This window comes from Rhipicephalus sanguineus, chromosome 8 (genome assembly GCF_013339695.2).
Source record: "Rhipicephalus sanguineus isolate Rsan-2018 chromosome 8, BIME_Rsan_1.4, whole genome shotgun sequence".
NCBI lineage: Eukaryota > Metazoa > Arthropoda > Arachnida > Ixodida > Ixodidae > Rhipicephalus > Rhipicephalus sanguineus.
Window position 1 is genome coordinate 56,409,036 of NC_051183.1, and position 19,103 is coordinate 56,428,138.

Below are 19,103 nucleotides of genomic sequence, written 5' to 3' on the forward strand. Positions count from 1 at the left end.
CGTGCACTGTCTTGGATGAAATTTTTACAGGCACGAGAGGCGAGTGGCGCTCTTTTTTTCTCTTCCGAGCAGTACCAATGGAGCGCTTACTTCCGGTTTTTCGAATATTCAGGAAGTCTTCTAAAAAACAAAACAAGTATGAAATCGATGATTGTGGTTCAAATTAAGAGTTACTGCATTTTGTCACATATAACCCAAACCAAAAAATGGAAAAATGTGCTTAAGTGGTGGGGGAGCTGGTTATATGCATGTCTTTTTTTTTTACTTTTTGTAGAGTTAAAGTTAGGGGAACGGGTTATATGCAGGGGCAAGTTATATGCGTGACGATATGATATATTGAATACATAAGATACCGCAGTGTAAGTTTACTTAAGGTAAGGGCCAATTAACTGTCAGGGTAATTAACGAAAATTGATTGAAGGAGTTCACTGAAAGAACAGACTTTTCTTGAGAGCAGCCGAGATCGTTGCGGCACCTGGTGGAGCAGATCTCAACCACAAGCTTTTTTATATGTGGCCTCTGAGATCCGCTTGGCCTCCGAGATCTGAGTTGACCCAGGGAATACACCAGGGCACATGAACGCTGAGCTGCGAGTGCCACTACAAGCCCCCAAGTCAAGGATCAAGGTTGCCTCCATTTTTTGGGGGGAGGGGGGGGGTGGAAGGGGGCCTGGGAAACGAAATAGCAATTGTGGTACAAGGGCTACACCACACTGCCACACACATTGTTACCTGTCATGGCATAGACAGGGTCACAGACGTGTTCCTTGTATATCAATAACGGTAGGGTAGTGCAAGTTTTTTACGACATGAAACAAAAAAAACAATGGGCCACAGGCCCTCATATATTAAGATACGTCATTATTCAGATCTTGTATCACCTGAGAGATTAATGGAACCTCAGTACCTCACTTTAGCTGTGTAATGGAGCTCACGAAATCAACGTAATGTACACATAGTTCACGTTACATAAGCACGAGGCCATCCCAGTAACGTCGTGTGCATGTGTGCATTTTGTTTCAGTGTGTTTAGGCATGGTAGCCCATCTCGAAAAAAAAAAATACGGGATCCAATGAGTACCTGTGTCGTTTAGATGTGGTGAAGCTACTTATGGCATCACCGCTGTTGGCAGCACAGAAATTTCAAGAATACGGTGTCCAAGCCTCCCTTACTAACACCTTACGACTCGGATGTTAAGTAGCTTACGTCTAAAGGAAATAAAACTCAGCGTAACACTAGCAACCTTGACTGATGAATGAAACAATTAACTGTGGCCTAAGCCATGATCAACTAAAAATTTATGCAGCATGCCGAGCCTATCGTGTCACCTACACTACACATTAAAACGAAAGACAGACGCAATGTCATCAAGTGAACGCAACAATGCGTTCTCTGCATGGTGTATTTCATCCAGGCCTTTTCAAAATCAATTCGTAGGTAACCTTCGGTTAACAAAATGCTGTAACATAAAATCATGCAGCCTCAACGCACTGATATATGAAGGATAAATGTTCATGCAACTGTGCTTACGCTTTTGTATTCCTTTCTGCGGCGACGTTTTGAAGATTGTTTACATGACTTTCAAATGTGTAATATTATGCCGAAGGAACCAAATGGAGGGTGTGGCTGAAGAAATCCCTTCCTTTCTCGGCTTCATGCACATGCTCTTAATTTCTTCTTCTGTTAACACTTAAGACCCAAGAAGCTGTCTCCTACTGCAATGCAAGTGTTTTGCATCCTTTCTTGTACGCTAAAATGCACTCGCTCTCACTAACGTAACATAAAAAACTAAAGTGCACTATTGCTACTCAGCCTTTTGTTGGCATTCGTCATAGATTTTAACGACAATCGCAGTTGGCAATGTAGGCATCTGCATTGCTATTCGAAGTCAGGCAATGCTATTAGTACACTATTACTGTTTTGAACAAATCAGAGAGCCAGCAGCAGCAGTGCGGGCCAATCAGAAAACATTAGATGGCAACTCTCTCTCTATATATACTATATATATAGGGCTACTTGCACCAATGAAGCATGACACACAAGGGCAAAATGCGAAGACAGCTTCAAATTGACAATGAAAAAATTCGGGAGCCCTTGCCCTGCCAAGAAAATGTGGGCACGCGAAGCTTGGTGTGCGCGTGCCTCACCTACTGCTTTTCTTTCTTTCTTTCCATCACTGCCTTTTTTCTGCCCTTCTTGCCATCCCCGGCGGAAACGAGACAGCTGATTGGTTGCGGGTGTGGCGTGAGGGCGCACTTATGCAGTTGGCATCGCGCCTAATGATGCCCGTTCTGGCGTTACCACCAGAACGTGAGGTCATGCGTTCATATCCAGCCAACAATAAAATGTGGCATCAAAATGACAAGCGACCACGCTAAAGGATGAGACTGTCATATCAGAAACAAATGATCACTGACACCATGATCGAAGAGAGCATCCATTATTGGAAAACGGCGCCTACAAATACGCATGCGACCGGCGCATCTTCAAGGGCCACGTTAATGTGCAATTAAAGGATCAGTGTCGGGTTTTTCGCGTATGACAATACCGCCACTGAAATCTGTAACAAATAACAAGCTTCGCTTGAAATAGAGAGTTAATATCGCAACACAGAAGTGAGACACCTCAGGTCAACTAATGAAACTTGACATTGTTGCTTAATGCGGATTGAATTTCATGCAAAGTGTTCATGCGCTGGTAAATCTATCTTAATCACGAATCAACTCGCCCAAGCAGCAGTTTTAGCAAAGTGCGTTGGTTGCCAAGTGTATGCAAATTATGGAGATTTTCGAACATACTACGGAAATGGTGTTGTAGTGAAATGACGTCGAATAAAGCTTTATTCAATGGCCCCTTGAGTGCTTGAGAATCTTTACATGTCGCACGATCAGGGAGAACATTACTGTCCTGCAAATTGTTCTCATAACTTAATGCCCAACATTATTACAAGGTTGAATAATGCAAGCACGGAAATGAACATGCTGTGTGGCTTGGCTAAGAGAGAAATATAAGTCCAACCCAACTAGCAATTTCAAAGTACAAAGAAAGTTATCAAGTTTGACGGTGATATTTTTTAAATGTTATCATTTCAAGAATGTTCACCCAACAGAATGTCAGCACAGCAGCAATGCGAAAGGTATTGAAGAGTTTCAGTATAACGAAAAGCAGCACACACAAGGCTTTAATGCTGGCGCAGCGTGCCCCAACTTCACATGCATATAACATTAACCTAGCTGGAGGTCGAAGTCTGGGTCAGTTGGTACATGACGCTGAGGCAAAAACCAGTCAAAAAGACGCCGGACAAGGGGAAGAAGTGACACACACTGTGTGTGTGTCACTTCTTCCCCTTGTCCGGCGTCTTTTTGCCTAGCTGGAGCTTTTACATACATATGCCATTTTTGGAATTCAGCTTTCAATGCTGACGCATGCATGGGGAGCTGTACGTAGGGCAACAACGCGGCACCTGCTGAGGTGAGAGCCGTACGCTTCAGGTCTATCGACACGTTGACCATAGTTGTTCAGCTCATTCGTTCACCACTGATGCTTATATTCGTTTGAGTTGAGTATTGATGCTTCGCTGGCCATGTATTGGCGCAAAAAATAGCGGGTTTCCAGATTTACTCTCGATCAGCAGCACAGAAGGTTTAAAGAGTGAGTCTGTCTAAATTTGCTGTATCCATGTCGAGATAGCGCCACTGCCAGTATCCAGTTTTTCGTCCATTCGCGCATGTCAAAACGTATGACCACAAGTTGGCCAAGACGCGTCATGTTTTTCATGGCAAAACAAAGTGAAACGAGGTCAAACGGATTTGGCTTGTCAGCACTGAGTGTTTTTACATCTATATGGCATCATGCTTTCAATTCTTTACACTATGCTGAAAGCCTAATTTCTGTAACACAATGCACCCTCTCTTGTAACTGTGAGTGTAAGAAGCTCCATTTCTGTTCTTTAGCGCAATAAGCAAGGACATCTGCCCTGACAACAATGGTAAAGAATAAGACACAAGCAACTATTCAATTAGCTTTCACCTTTGTTCATGCAGTGCTGATAAAAATGCATATCGATACACGCAGTTTGTTAAAGACAAGAAAGCCTGTGCACTGCATAGAATTATGCACAGAGATCTGAGAAAGGAGCTGTTGGTGATTAAAAATAAATAACATGCAGCAGACACACTTCTACACTGTGATCTAAACACAAAGAAAACTTTAAATATAAAAAAGGCAGCCAAACTAAAGTGACAAAGGCAACCCAAACGTCGCAAACCTTGGCCAATCTTTCGAAGCAACAATAGCAATGTTTACTTCTCGAAATTTTCAGTGTAGGCAATTTAAAAGCAGCATCGAGTTTAACACAGAGGCATGTTCCATCATTACCAGTAAAAAAAAAAAGATTAAGCTTACCAGGTTTGTGCCATGTAACACCATTTAAACCAATCGGAATCACTCAAAGTCAGTTTACAGAAATAGACTAGTACAGTAGAACCCCGCTGTTACGTTCCTCGCTGCTGCGTTTTCCCGGCTGTTACGTCGTTTTCCGCCGGTCCCGGCATAGCTGCCATAGGATACAATGTATTGGGAACCCCGCTGTTACGTCGTAACTGTCGGACCGTTCCCGTATGATACGTCGCGAAGTGCGCTCGGAGCCGACCGAGTGACTACCAAAGAGAGCGGCCATGGTGCATTTTCACGCAGCTTGGCCACGTTTGACCGTAATATTAGCTGCATGAGAGGCGCAAGCAACAGAATCTTTCAATTGATGCAAACAAAAGCATGGCCTTCGAGATTCAAATTGCAAGGATGGCGTCTATGACGTAACTGCTCGCAAAAGCAAGGCCTTCGAGATTGGCATTTACTATTGACAAAAGCGTAGCCTTTGAGATTTGTATTGCACAAACATGGCGTGTATGACGTAATTGCTTGCGAAAGCAAGGCCTTTGAGATTGGCATTCACTTCTGCCATCGTGTTGGCGTAGATTCATCATCATCGTTATTTGTCGGAGAACGGGAGGAGTTCGAGCTGGTTGGAGCTCGCGTGGTCGTGCGTGCGGTTCGCGGTCGGACTCGCCGCGCCGGTCGTGATTGCGTGTGCTTAGTTCTTTCATACCTACAGCTGTTGGTGTTAAAAAAAATCACATACGTTGATTACATTTCTGTGGATGAGGCCGTCCTAAGCTCCGCGTTTCTATCCATCGACTAGATCGCGGCTGAGCGCGCCAATTTTCGTGCTGCTCGTAAGAATTGAAATAAAATTCTGTACCACTAAATATTTTGCCGTTATTCCTGTTTTTCGGCTCTTACGTTTCCCGTCTCTTACGTTTATTTCCTACGGTCCCTTCAAAAACGTATCAGCGGGGTTCTACTGTAGTAACCAAGGTTTTTTTTTTTTTTCCTGACCAGATTACAGCATTTGATAGGTGAGTGAAGCTACCTAATAATAATATCTGGGGTTTTACGTCCCAAAACTATGATATGATTATGAGGGACGCCGTAGTGGAGGGCTCCGGAAATTTTGACCATCTGGTGTTCTTTAACGTGCACCTAAATTAAGTACACGGGACTGTACCATTTCGCCTCCACCGAAATGTGACCACTGTGGCCAGGATCGAACCCGCGACCTTCGGGTCAGCAGCCGAGGATTGAAGCTATCTGTTCGAAGCAATTTAATTGGAAATAATATTGCAGACTGACCATACCTGAAGAGATGAATAACGCATGCTTAAATGCCACGTAGCACATTTGCAAAAAAGTGCCACTTCGCAAAAGCTTCACTTCCCTAAAGCCCAACATATACGTTGGAATTTTAAAACTTCCCGAGTTACGTCACGCAGTTCATAAAGCAAACTGACATTTGTACACAACATAAATAAAACGAGAAACTTAGAGTAAACATAATCAATATTAAAAAATCTGTAACGAGCAACAAAAATGTGACAAAAGATGACTACAGTCAATAAGACTTAAGTGTGGCACTCTCGCTGCTATACTGAGATGCAGCGAGTCAAGCAGGCAAACTAATATGCAAGCGAATGTATCACATCACAATGCAAAGAAACTGCAATCCAAAACAACACTGTAAAGATGGCACTCTTATGTAAAAACATGGACATCTGGTCTTTGGCAATACAAGATTAACACTGAGAGGAAAGCAATAGCTGCCCAAGTTACATTTCTTTGGAAAGCCCAGCAAACGTGTGACCGTGACCAGCAATGACAATTTGTTGAAAGTGCAGAATTATCAATTACGCAACTCAGAGCTTGTTGTAAACAGCGATATGGACACAAAATGCATTGCACCAAAGAAATATGCGCTTTAGTGACAAGTGATTTCAACTTGCTATTGCTAATCAAGAGAGATTGCAGTTTTGTCCTTAAAACTTGCCTCCTGCAGACTGAGAGGAGAGATTCACGATTATGACATAAATACACACATAATTATGATACGACCAGTCATATGACCGGATAATGACCTTGACAAGAATGAAATGAGCCCTGCTCCATAACTCTAGGAGCTGGCTTCAGACAGCCGAGAATTGCCACCTCGAAATCGCGAAAAGGAAGTTGAAAGTGACTGTCACGGTGGGTCTAAACTTCATCCGAGGCTAAGGAAAAGAAGCTCAAAAATCAACTTTGGTCACAACTAGAAATCCTCAATTCATTCTTACCAATAAAATGCATTGACTCTCACCATTCAAAAATCAAGCAAACCTTCTATCACTCAATGTGCAGCATAAACAAAAAACACACAAACAGCATTACGAGACGTATGGTACCTACGTATATAAGTTAGCCCTAGCGACAGACAGGACAGAGGAAATTAAGCGCGCCATGTGGATGTGATGCAACTCTGGATTTGTGACGATGACGTGACGGTGTTCTTCGTACTAACTCGTGAGATGTGTCACGCCCACATGTGACCAGGCGTATCAGTTACACACCCAACAGCTCGGCTATCTCGCAACAAAAAACACGGCGACAAGGCGGACAACACGAGGGCTGACTAGTGGGCGGGCACGCCGTTTCCTTGCATCACGCTTCCCTCTTTTATACACAACAGTGTCAAGAAAGATTGCGCAAAAACGCACTTGGGTCCGTGAAAAAACTGGATGCGTACCGTAGAAAAAGAGACGTCGTGTACAAACGTCCACCTAGGGCACAGCTATAGACGTTGAAACCTCCACTCCACCCGATGGCCGCCCTTGCACACGGAAGCAACCAGGAGCGACCCATCCTTTTGGTTCTCGCTCCTCATTTCCAGGGACTTCGCACCGCAGTGGTTGCAGAAGCGCGTCAGCGCCTCGATGTCTGACCGGCCCACCACGTAACGTTCTGCGACCGGCTCTCCACTGTCGTTGCTGGGCTTCTCTGCGGCGGCATTGTTACGCTCCCCATTCAACACCGCCTTGAGCGCCTGCAGGACCACGCCGGAGTTGGTGCCCCCATTGGATGTGACGTGTGAGGCGCACCGGTGAGCCGGCTTCCAGTCGGAGTTGGACGTGGGGCTGGCGGCAGCGAGTCTCAGGCTCGGACCGCAGACTCCGTCCTTGGTGTCGGCGGTGCACAGCTCGAAGCACTTGTCCTCGTCGTACTGCAGGATGCACTCAGGCTCGATGTAGACATCGCAGTCGTCACTGTCCGTCGGCTCCTCTTTCATGACGACCCCGTCATTTGACCGGCCGAGGTTGGTGCTGGGCTGGAAGACGATGGCTGGGTGCGGAGTGGGAAGGCTGTTGCCGGCGGCGCTGTTCTTTGGCACGAAGAAGAGATTCTGGAAGGTGAGGGACGATGGCTGCGGCGAACTGAGCAGCTGGAAAAGAACGGGGTCCTTGGGGAGCGTGCCGTCCGAGGACAGCGGGACTGTCACCTGCCGGTGACCGTCCTTGGAGGCGATGGTGGTGATGATGCTGGCTTTGGGCTTGGACGTGGTGGGAGGCGTTGCCTGTGACGACGACGTTGTGGGTGGCGAGCTCGGCGCTCTCGCGCCGCTCGGCCAGTAGTGGCGGGTGCGGCTCCTTGACAGAACGGCGTCTTGCTGCGAGGTGAAGAAGCAGAATGAATACGCTAATCGAAAGACGAATTGCGGCATTTAAGACGGAGCGCCACTGATATAATTAAGGCAACTAAGCAGTAGCAATGCAGTGACACAAAAAGTACCGATCAAGGAGCACCTGTTCCTTAGCTCATCGCAAGGCAATTGCTGTGATGCCAACACACGTGCAGCAATCCTATCACACAAATCGTGCATGCGATTTCTCAATACCATTATATTTCATCCTTACAAATCTCAGAAAGCCAGCCCTCCTGCTACATAAGCACAGTAAAAGCATGTTGATGAGTTTCAGATCTTTTTGCTCCAAAACACTGGTCCCATTCATTGAACATGGTCAGCTGTATCAGCTTCCAATTTGACATGTGTGGCTTTCCACCTTTTTATGTCTGGAAAGTGCAACGGCACCTACACTAAATGCCACTTGCACGTTTGCCACCGAGAGTGGCCACAGCACCTGCTGCATGGCGACATACGTCAAGAACAGTAGAATTGCCTGTCGTTCCCTACCAACAACAAGCCAGCCCACTAACAGCTAGATGGGAGCCCGCATACACACACATGAAGACACCTTAAAGGGGTCATGAAGCACCCCCTTGGGCTTGTTGAAAAAACACAACCTGTGGAAAGCTGACACGTCTATGAACTGCTCTGCAAAATATTACAGTCGCGCGCACCGCGTGAAGGCCACAAGCGGAGCGCGAAGTTGCCGTTTCCTCAGGCGCCCTCTTTTCAAACAGAGGCTGGTTCTCACACTCGTCGGTGGGCGGGGCGCCTGTACGTTGACATCGCGGAGGCATAGCATGCTTATTGGCCGATAGCCGGATGAGACGCGCTTCTTGCCACGGGGTGCCGCCACTTGCCCGTGCCGCACTCCTCAGTCTGCTAACTTTACACAGTAGCCGCACTCGCGCATGCGAATCACAGCGGGAGAGCAATCGCGTTTCATGACGCGTGCTGACGTAACTTCTTACCCCCGTGCCGTCCTTCCCTGTCTAGCTTGCAGTGCGCTCATCGGCACGAGAAAAGAGAGAAAGCGCTGAGAGCGTGCGCCAAACCCCCGTAACTCCGCTGATTCTTGACGGATTCGAGAAATTTTTGCAGCAATCGATTCGGGAGGCAGTAAACTCCGATACTAAGGTCATTAGATCATTACTTGGAAAAGTGGTTCATGACCCCTTTAAAGGAAGCATACGCCCACACGCCATTGTGGCTATGTTGCTCGTCACATTTGCCACCTATTTATTCTATTTATTTATTTACAGATAACCTACATCGCCATAGAGGCATTACGTAGGGAAGGGGGGGGGAGGACAAGAACATAACCAGTAAAAAAAGAATATGTTACACATATATACATATGCACATGTGTACAAAGATCACTGTAACATTATCAAAAGAAAACGTAAGTATGGTTCAACAAATACATTTTCAAGACATTTAGTACATTTGTTAATTCAAGAGTGATTTCACAACATAGAAAAAATAAATAATTATCTCTAATATTTACGAAGTCATCTAATAAATTATTCCAATCTTTTACTGTTTTAGGAAAGAATGAGTAAAGTGCTGGTTCTGCATTTAAAGGAAGAAATCTTTTTGTTGTTACCACAGCGACATTATTATGCTTAATTTCTACCATCTGAACAATAAAATTAAATATTTCTTATTGAATGATCTGCCCTGTCGCCTTCTTTTCCTCATAGTTCTGCATACTAAAGAATAATTCACCTACACAGGGTGCCCCAGCTACCTCTAGCCAGAGTTTTAAAATACGCCGACGCACTCTATGACGACATGACCAAATGCATGTTGCTGACTACTGCCTAGAGAACGTCACACTATTAAACGGAAAGCATCTGTTAGCGAACCTTTGGCACTTTGAGCGTTTCTTTCTTTCTTTCTGTCTGTCTGTCTATCTACTAGCCGCCTACCCGTTTTCCATGGGCCGCGGTGTACGGGTATGCGCCACAGGTGATTGGCAGTTTATATCTTCCCAGGAACAGCGAGAATGGACATTTGTAATGTAAATGCGAAAGAGTTAAGAAAAACCGACATTGGCATCGTTGACCTGACGAACGCCAAGAATAAATATTAAGATTCCGGCAGGAATCGAACCTAAACGTCCTGCGTGGAGGTCAGGTATTCTACCACAGAGCCATGCCAGGTGTATAGACTGGTTTGGAAAAACAGCCTATGCAGGCATAATGTCGGTGCAATGTCAATTGTGTTTGTGGTGCTGGCTATCTAATTTTAAAAGAAAGCAATACTATATGTACTCCTACAACACAGGTATCATATGAGATTAACGTCTGTGGTTCCATTGTTGGCTCTGCTTTTAAAGCAGTGTAATAAACATTACATTTGTATTCCTATGATTCAGCAAGCTATATTGAAGCATTGCTCGACCCTGGAGCAATATATTAATGAAAATTACGCAGGATACTCACATGATTGCACCATAAAGTGCGCTTAGTTTCGATAATACTGACGTACGTACTGTAACCTGAGGGCTGCCATTACATCGCACCATAAGTCACCCTTTAAACGGCAGTGTTGTCGATGTGCCTGGTAAGCCGCAATGTGCACACCACTACTACACTTACAAAAACACGTCGATCCGCCTCATAACGCTTGGCTCAAAGCCAGAAAGTACAGCATAAAAGTACTCGCTGACTGCTTGGCACGAATCTTTTCTTGTGTTCTTCTTAATTGCCTAATTAGGCATGTTTAATTAACTAACTTTTGAAGCAATGAAGCTGGGCAAGAAATTCCAATGAGAAAGTAGTTCACCAGCTCGCAAAACGTCCAGTTAGACAGTTTCTAACTTCATACGTATTAAGTATTAGTGTTTTTCTCCTTACCGCCATATGCCCGCGAAACAAAAAAAAATACCACGTGACATGCCCGCTTGCGCGCCTATGTGCGCTGTGATTGCAGTGCTCTTTAACATTCCGCGTACAAACGATATTCTTTCTTTCACAGCGGTTCATGACAACGATAAACAGACGCAGTGGTTATCGCTTGTGTCGCTACTAGCAAAAACGTGTGCCACCGCACAGCCCTGTCGAGGCAGCACACCCGGTAAAACGCTATGGTCGTTTTCACACGGAACGTTAGGGGGCACTGCAATACAGCCCGCTTGTGTCAATGCTGGCAAAGGCAGAGGAAGTTAGGCAGCACTGGGATAGCGTGGCCTTTAGAACCTGCTGCCACCTATACCAGGAACATGCTGGATGTTCTGCATGATGGGACGTTCAAAGCGGGTGGTCGAATTCAACGCAAAAGAAAAACTGGCATTGCAAAGCAGCACGAGGGGTGCATAAAGGTATAATATCGTGGCAAGATGGCAACCGGATTGGCTGAGATGCGTGACTGTTCAATGAAAAAAAGAACATGCAGAAGGCCCGGGTTCAAATGCCTCCTGCTCAATCTGAAAAGCACCTGACACAACTGTGGGAGAAGTCAACTCTTCCAACGCATCTTCTCAATGACACAGCTAATATCTGGCTTCTTTATCTAACTCAGTCATGCACGCAGGCACTGGGATCATCTTTGCTTCAGAAAAACGTGTACCAGTGCCATAAAAAATTGAAGCACAAGTGGGAAATAAAACAGAACGGCCTGTTAGAAGTGATGACTCATAATTGTAATCATGAATTTTAACAGAATTCTCTTCGAAATGGTGTGAAGCCGGGCTTGTAGGTACAAAGACGTGACACCAACGTAATACTGCAAACAGCGGGAAGGAATACAGAAATACATGACACAGGGCCTGTGTGGTGTGTTGCCTCATCCCTTTGCGATGCAGGGTCATAATTTGGCGACGTGACTTACTTTTGCCACTTCTGCGCATAGTGGCAAGGAAGAGACCGCAAACATCAAGCTAACGGTAAATTAAGCATTCCCATTGCCTAAAGTTCCTTTATATCACTTCTGGTGCAACTATTTTGCTACACGCAACCACTTCGGTGAAAGCAGTACCACGTTTAACGAGACATTGGACATGGGGCATTTTGGCAGAAATTTCAAATTATTTTTTGACCTTTCTGGAATGCTCGCTACCAGCAGATAACTATTGCATGTAATTCGAGTGGGTCACTGAATTCGGTTTGTGAATAAATATGGCATGACTGACTGTACAGTAATTATATAATTACTTAGGTCGCAATCGCAATTAACTCTTATAATTGCTACACAATGCAGTACAATGTATTCTAACACTTCCACTTTCTTAAGAAAGTTTAGTCTCCAGAACTTTGCCATCAAATTATGTAAATTTCAGGCATTTATAGACAGTCGATCACAATGCGTGTTGCAAAGGATTATTCCATATCCCATTATTTGCGCTGTTTTAAAATGTCCCACTTGCTTAACCAGCCAGCGTACATCGTGTGTGATGTACCTGAAAGTGTTCAAACGAAAATGGACTCCTCAAATGCACATTTCAGATTTTACATGATGACTGCTTGAAGAGCCATGTGCACTCTCTTAGTAGTGAAACACAGTTGTTGCACTGAAATGTGATGTGAAAAATTTAAGAACTGGGAGAAACTGGCCATGCATTGTAGTTACGAGCAATGCTGCTCCAATTACAAGGATGTCCTAGCTAAATGCATGCAATCATTAGAAATCGTTGAATAATTTCAAGGCTTCAACGTGCCAAAACCACGATATGATTCATGCTGTAACGGACTTTGCACTCAATGCAATAACAATATATCGGTTTACAAAATGAAACGGGGAAAACTGCAGGCGTTTCATTACAGACTATGAAAGGTAGCACAGGCCGGGACATTACAGATTTTTGTGACAGAATTGATTTCATCAAGCCAAAGCAAAAATGGAAGCTGTGCACAGTGATGGAAGCGAAATTCTGATTTTTCTAGCAGATTCTGGAGCAGAAAAATTGCTGCTTAGGAGCAGCTATCAGTGTTTTCGGAGCAAATGCCAAAATATTCCGAACGACTCCTGGAGTTTAAAGCAACATTTAAGCTTCTCATAAATATCAATATTTATATATAGCAGATACAACAATCACTGCAAATTGCAAGAAACAAATAATTAAGCACATGTATGGTCATTGAACACTTGGCAAGATGAGCAGAGCAGAATTGAGCTGAGCACCAAATTATAAAAGTAACCCCAATCACATACAATTGTCACCGAAGCAGCGGTTTATAATTGGTACGAGGTCACAGCAATCTGTTATTTTTACATTTTACCAAAAAAAAGCCTACACTGAAAATGTAAACAAAAAAAAAACACCTAAATGAGCTATAAAGTTAAAGTGCCAGTTCCTGGAGCACAAATGAGGTCAAAGCTGATACAGTGATAAATGTAATTATTAACAGATAACAGTCATCACAGCAGCAGTTAGTAATCAGTAAGATATCTAACTAACCTCGTACACATTTCACCAAAATAGTCAGCTTGCCAGGAACAAATATACAGCTAAATCAGACATATCGACAATGCCAGTGCCTGTAACATTGTCAATATGCTAGTATGCAGCTAGTATATACCAGCTCCATACTAGATGACAGTATACAACTTGTTTTTTGGTTTCGCTTAGGCTCACCGGATGGTCACATGATTAAGGTTCATTGTTTTCAGCTTCCCAGCGCCATTTCGGAGCCGTTACTAACAAAGCTTGCAGTCTGGAGCAGCATGTAGCAGCATTTCTCTTTTGGAGCTGTTTGGCACAGTTTGGAGCAGTTCGGTGCAGTTTGGAGCAGTTCAGTGCAGTTTGGAGCAGCACTTCTAACCCACAGTGCATTTGTTTACAGCAAAACTACCATTTGCTCTCTTGTTGTTTCAACTGGCTTCAACTCAAAGGGACTGCCCAGAACTTGAAGTATGTGTCAGTATTTTGGTGGGAATAAAGCGGGGTGTCCCACTGACACCGGGCCATTCCGCAAGCAAGGAATTGCATGTTTTATGTGCAGCAAAACCAGCATGCAGTGTCGTTTGATGGTAGAACAGCCCAAACAAAATGGTGTGCCATTGCATGATTGGGAACTCGAGCAGGAAGTTACTTGGCTTATACATACAACGATGCATTGCTTAAAATTTTGATCTACCTGCTTGCTAGCCCCCTTTTGCATCATACAGGAAGTTTGTTCTTATTTCTAGTTAACGTGGGTTGAAAAGCGGTACTGCCTTGTTTAGTTCCCAAAATACTGCACACAAACTTTCTACTACTGAACACCATATTCAACTTCACGTGTGCAAAAACCAGGCACGTAAATCTTCTTAAGTTAAACCGTCCGCTCTATAACAACGTTTACAGCAAATGATTGCTAGAATTCTTCGGAACTGTAACCTGGATCACTGCAGTGCCTCTAGAAATAAAAGCTACACCGTACTTGCAAACACTTTTTTTCTTGTCTTGTAAACCGTAACACCTTTTCTTTCATAGACAAATTTGTATGTCATTAAAACATACGTATGCATAAAACCTATCATTCCATGACCAATCATGTGCATTGCTAGCTGTTACGTACTTTCTATGTTGGACCAGCTACTAGCCATGTAGGCCATTGGTTCACGTGTTCTGTATGCATTCTCTGTCATTACGTCTCAATAAAACACATTTTGATTTGATTTGCCTTGAAGCAGACAAAGGAGTGGGAGCTCAATGGGTTGGCAAATGCTTCTTCTTGACATACCGACATACACAATCACTGCAGGTAGCATCATAGGAGCGTTGCAAGGGGCACCATTACATCTATAACGTAAAGAATCAGTTATTCTTTTAAGGTGTGCTGAGGTTGCCACAACATTGATGAAACTCATTTCTTTCCAGCTATCTCTGGGCGGCACGACATAACATGGGCAACAGGTGAGATGCACTAAGAAAATAGATTTTATATTTTCTTCGTCTCTTTTGCTATTAGCGTTAAGCGGATAATAATATCTGGGGTTTTACATGGCAAAACCACAATATGGTTATGAGGCACACGGTAGTGGAGGGCTCCGAGAATTTCAACCATCTGGTGTTCTTTAATGCGCACTGACACTGCACAGTACACGGGCCACTAGCATTTTGGCTCCATATAAATGCGAGCGCTGGGATCGAACCCACGACCTTCAGGTCCTCAGCCAGGCATCGTAATTCTACCACAGCGACAGACGTGAGTGTTAAGTTGCACTGTTCATACACAACACCAGCGCCATCACAATACTAACATGTTGTGATAACACGGGCACACCTTAAAGGTGCAACCAATCCTTGACGCCCTGAATATCCACCAACTTGCCAACGTTTCAGTCATTTTAGGCATTCCTTACGACAGCTAGAGTGCCTGCTAGGCTGTTCAACAAAAGTGCTGGTTTTCAGCACCACCGCCAACAAAACGACTATGTGTGCTGCCATATTAGGAAGTTACTTCAGAAAAAAGCAAATATGACATTTAAGGGCTCGTTTTTTTTTTTTTGTTAGACACAATATTAATGAGAACTAACAGACAATAATGCCAAGGAAAGTATAGGGGGTGTTATTTGTAATAATTGGGATATAAATGTGAAGAAAGTAAAGTGGACTAAAAGATAACTTGCCGCCGGCAGGGACCGTAGCTGCGACCTTCGAATAACGCGTCCGATGCTCTACCACTGAGAAGAAAGCAACTATTAACGACTTATGAAACTGATAACGTGGTGAGAGTGGCTATTGTGTCACAACTTCAGTGTTTAACAAAAAGTGCGGTACTCTAGCCAGCACAGCACATTGCCGTCCTGTCAAACAATCATGCCGTGTTGCAGGCATAACACAGCTCTGTTCTATAGAACTTTCAACGTGCTTCTAAAAAAAGACGTTGCGCATTCAAACATTTCAAATGGTAGGGTTTTCACAGCACCACAAAACAATTAGGAAACACTTGAAAATGATAGACTGTCCCTTTGTGATAACATGCACTGACCCCAATAGGCAATGTTGCACGTGAGAAAAGCTAAGCATATGAAGCTAAACCAGCCACACATACACGTTTCATGCTATATATCATTCATAAAAGCATGTGTTACACAGACCAGCAGTGTGCAACACATGGAAAACTTGCATGATTAATCACGACTCTCATAATGACACCAACAGAAAGCATGCGTTACAGAGACCTGCAGGGTATTGACAGTGCTGACAACAAAAGGAATGCGTTGTCGGCGGCACACCCGTTTCAAATGGCAAACATCCATTCATGCTTGCAACCGATAATCAAGATCTGAGGTACCTCAGTCGTCCCATGATTATGAGAAGAGTTGAAGTCCTTAATGTAAAGCTTCTGGCCATCTCTCGTACAGCGGATCTTTATGTGAAACGGGCAGTTGATCTGACGAGAGCTGAAAAAAAGAAAGAAACGAACGATACGTGAACAATACACAGAGTTAGAAAGCCACGACGTACGCGGCACGCATGCAAGAACGAGATAGCGCGAGAACTGCACACAGTGGGATGCTTACAGCATCGGGCTGTTCTAAATATAAAATCCGACCGCTTAAGGAATGACCGGTCAAGTGTAAACAATGCCGAGGTCACAGCGGCGCGGACGTACAGAATATCGAATTTCGCACGCGATAGAAGGGCGGTTCTCATGCAAAGCACATGAGAAGCGGCGAATTAATTATAGACCCGCACGTAGGACGCGACAATTGCAACACGAGAGCACGAATGCACGGCTTCCCGTTTTCGCATCGAGTGCGGCAGTACAGTACGCTTGTGTTACGTTCGGAAGATCCTGAAGCTTTCGGTCACATCGGTACAGCGCGTCGGGCACAGAAGCATCAGCGTTGAACGTTCAACATCGCGACTACTGAAACCCGACACCACTTCGCAGCTAGAAAACAAAACCTACGCGCAGCGAGGAATGGACTACGCCGGCATCCGAGCGTCACCTCTCAACAGCGGCGCTATTATCAGCTGATCATCCGGGCTATCAGAGCAACCGAGCCCCTCTCCCGGATCCACTCACCTGGACTGTTCGGCCCTGCCGTAGTGTCGAGCTGTGGTGGTGCTACTGGCGCTCGCACGCGTCTGAAACTTGCGGCCGCCTCGGACGCAGGCGTAGTAGATTTCGGCAAACTTCAACTCCGGGTTGTAACCGTCCGTGGAGCGCACCTGCGCAGCCTGTATCTTGCGCGAGCTCCGTATGTAGAGCTGCACCGAATTTCGCAGCTGGAACGACTGTATGCGACGGTGCAGCTCAGTGAACGAGGTGAATTCTTCGCCGACGAAGAAGGTAACGTCGGCGGCCATCTTTTTCACGTAAAACACTCCGGGCGGCGCGTCAACACCACCACGGAGCCCGAGCGCTGCGTTTTCTTTTTCCTTTGTTTTTTTCTCGGCCATTTGCCCTCCTCCGAAACCCCCAACCGCCGTTTTCGTCTCGCGCGCAAAGCCCACAGCAGTGACGTCGACCCCCTGCGAATCTACGATTGGACCAAGCCTGTCACGTGGGACTCATTACGTCGTTACTTCGCGCGCGGCAGGGCCAATGGAACGGCAGATCGCGCGGTTTCTTCCTGTGGGGTTTGGACTCCGTGAATGCGCGGTTACGCTGGGCCCAAGTGGCGCGTGCGCTTGCATTCTAATCGCGGGCGCATTTTACACAGCCTTACTTGTCTCTTTTCAATTCAGCTGGGTTGCGTTGGTGACTATCGTAACTTGAACCGCATTTTCCGTTTGTTTTTCTGTACTGGCGACGCAAGGCAAACCAAAGATACGTTTTCAGGCGGACAGCGCTCAAAAACGAAACCGAAACAAGTAGCAAAACCCGGGAACAAAGAACTAAAACGAACAGTGTTCCGAGATTCAATTAGAGAGCTTCGTCGACTGATGTGCGCCCCTGTTTAATCGATTGATGGCGGGGTGGGTTGCATTTTCTGTGCGTGGTGTTGTCTAAACAAGATCGCGATCGAATGGCGCCGCAGCTCGCTTGGCTGGGCGTTTTAGAGTTTTTCGCAGGGTTTCATTGTTAGAGCGTAGTTAAAGAACCCTGGCTGCTCTCGATGCGGGTTCATAGGGAAATCTACGTTACGTGCCCAACGCGTCCATTTTTTAGAATATATATGTGGGTCTATCCCTGTTTGACAATTCTTCCAGTTGTTCTCTCTCTCTCTTTTTTTTTTTTTACATCAATCAGATTTTGTGAAGTCTTACCGTAACAGAAATGACGCGAAGTTCTAAGAACACATACTGATTTTAAAGCAACAAATTAAAGTCCACCATCGACAAAAATTTTCTGTTTTTCCAGTTTTCTTTCGTAGAGAGAACATTAATTATATTAAGCTAGCTATATATTTATGATCTGTGGACTTTTCTAATGCATCTATAATCGCTTTCATCGCACCATTCCCAGCTTAGAGATCGTGAGATCTCCCAGTGACGAGCATCTTCGTGCCCCACCTTTTTCTATTCTATCCTATGTTCTTTTCTATTTTCTTTACGTCTGTCAAGGGAGAGAATAAAGCATAAAGAGAGAAACGTTTTGCTGTAACTAAGTGTGCACTTAATTTTGTTTGCCTAGAGATGAACGACCTCATTCAAGGCGACCATAAGGACAATTATATCCAATGTGGATTATCCATATTATATCCATAAGGACAATTACATCCAATATGGCGTATCCATATTATATCCATAAGGACTTATCCATATTATATCCATAAGGACAATTATATCCAATATGACTAATGACAACAGCGCAGCTGAAGACAAAAGCCTAGACACAGCGCAGTCACATATTTCACATTTTTCATGAGAAAAACGAAACCACCACTGTAATATTTTCATTCGTTTACAAGCTATTTTTTCTGCATTTTTCTTTTTTTTTTCCTTCACAACTTCCAGATTCGATTCATGGTCAATCCCCGGTAGTGGGTTGAGCCAGTGCCCCAGGATCCAATAAGCAACCGCTGAGTACGCTCTCTGTTTCAATTAGCATGGTCTCAATGAACCAAATAAACTTGCCCAGCAAGATGGCAAGTTGGGCCAGTTGGTTTACGTTCATGTTTGAAAATTTGGTTGAAGCGCGCCGAGAAACACAGACTAGAAGAAGCAGACA

General features: G+C 44.7%; 1 protein-coding gene across 1 annotated transcript; it reads right to left on the reverse strand.

The window, feature by feature from the left end:
* Nucleotides 1-7,018: 7,018 nt before the first annotated feature.
* On the reverse strand, nt 7,019-17,394 carry LOC119401957 (uncharacterized). The gene is made up of 3 exons (XM_037668986.2): nt 17,013-17,394; nt 16,275-16,383; nt 7,019-8,031 (listed from the first exon to the last, which is right to left on the reverse strand). The coding sequence occupies exons 1-3, from the start codon at nt 17,387-17,389 to the stop codon at nt 7,159-7,161; spliced, it is 1,359 nt and encodes a 452-aa protein (XP_037524914.1). The 5' UTR covers nt 17,390-17,394; the 3' UTR covers nt 7,019-7,158.
* Between the last annotated feature and the right edge of the window lie 1,709 nt (nt 17,395-19,103).

Excerpts from the sequence above, each read along its gene's own strand:
- LOC119401957 (XM_037668986.2), bottom strand. The coding sequence starts at position 17,389 with ATGGCCGAGAAAAAAACAAAGGAAAAAGAAAACGCAGCGCTCGGGCTC. Across the intron at positions 16,384-17,012 it reads GGCAGGGCCGAACAGTCCAG|CTCTCGTCAGATCAACTGCC; the intron begins GTGAGTGGATCC and ends TCTTTTTTTCAG. Across the intron at positions 8,032-16,274 it reads ATAATCATGGGACGACTGAG|CAAGACGCCGTTCTGTCAAG; the intron begins GTACCTCAGATC and ends TTCACCTCGCAG.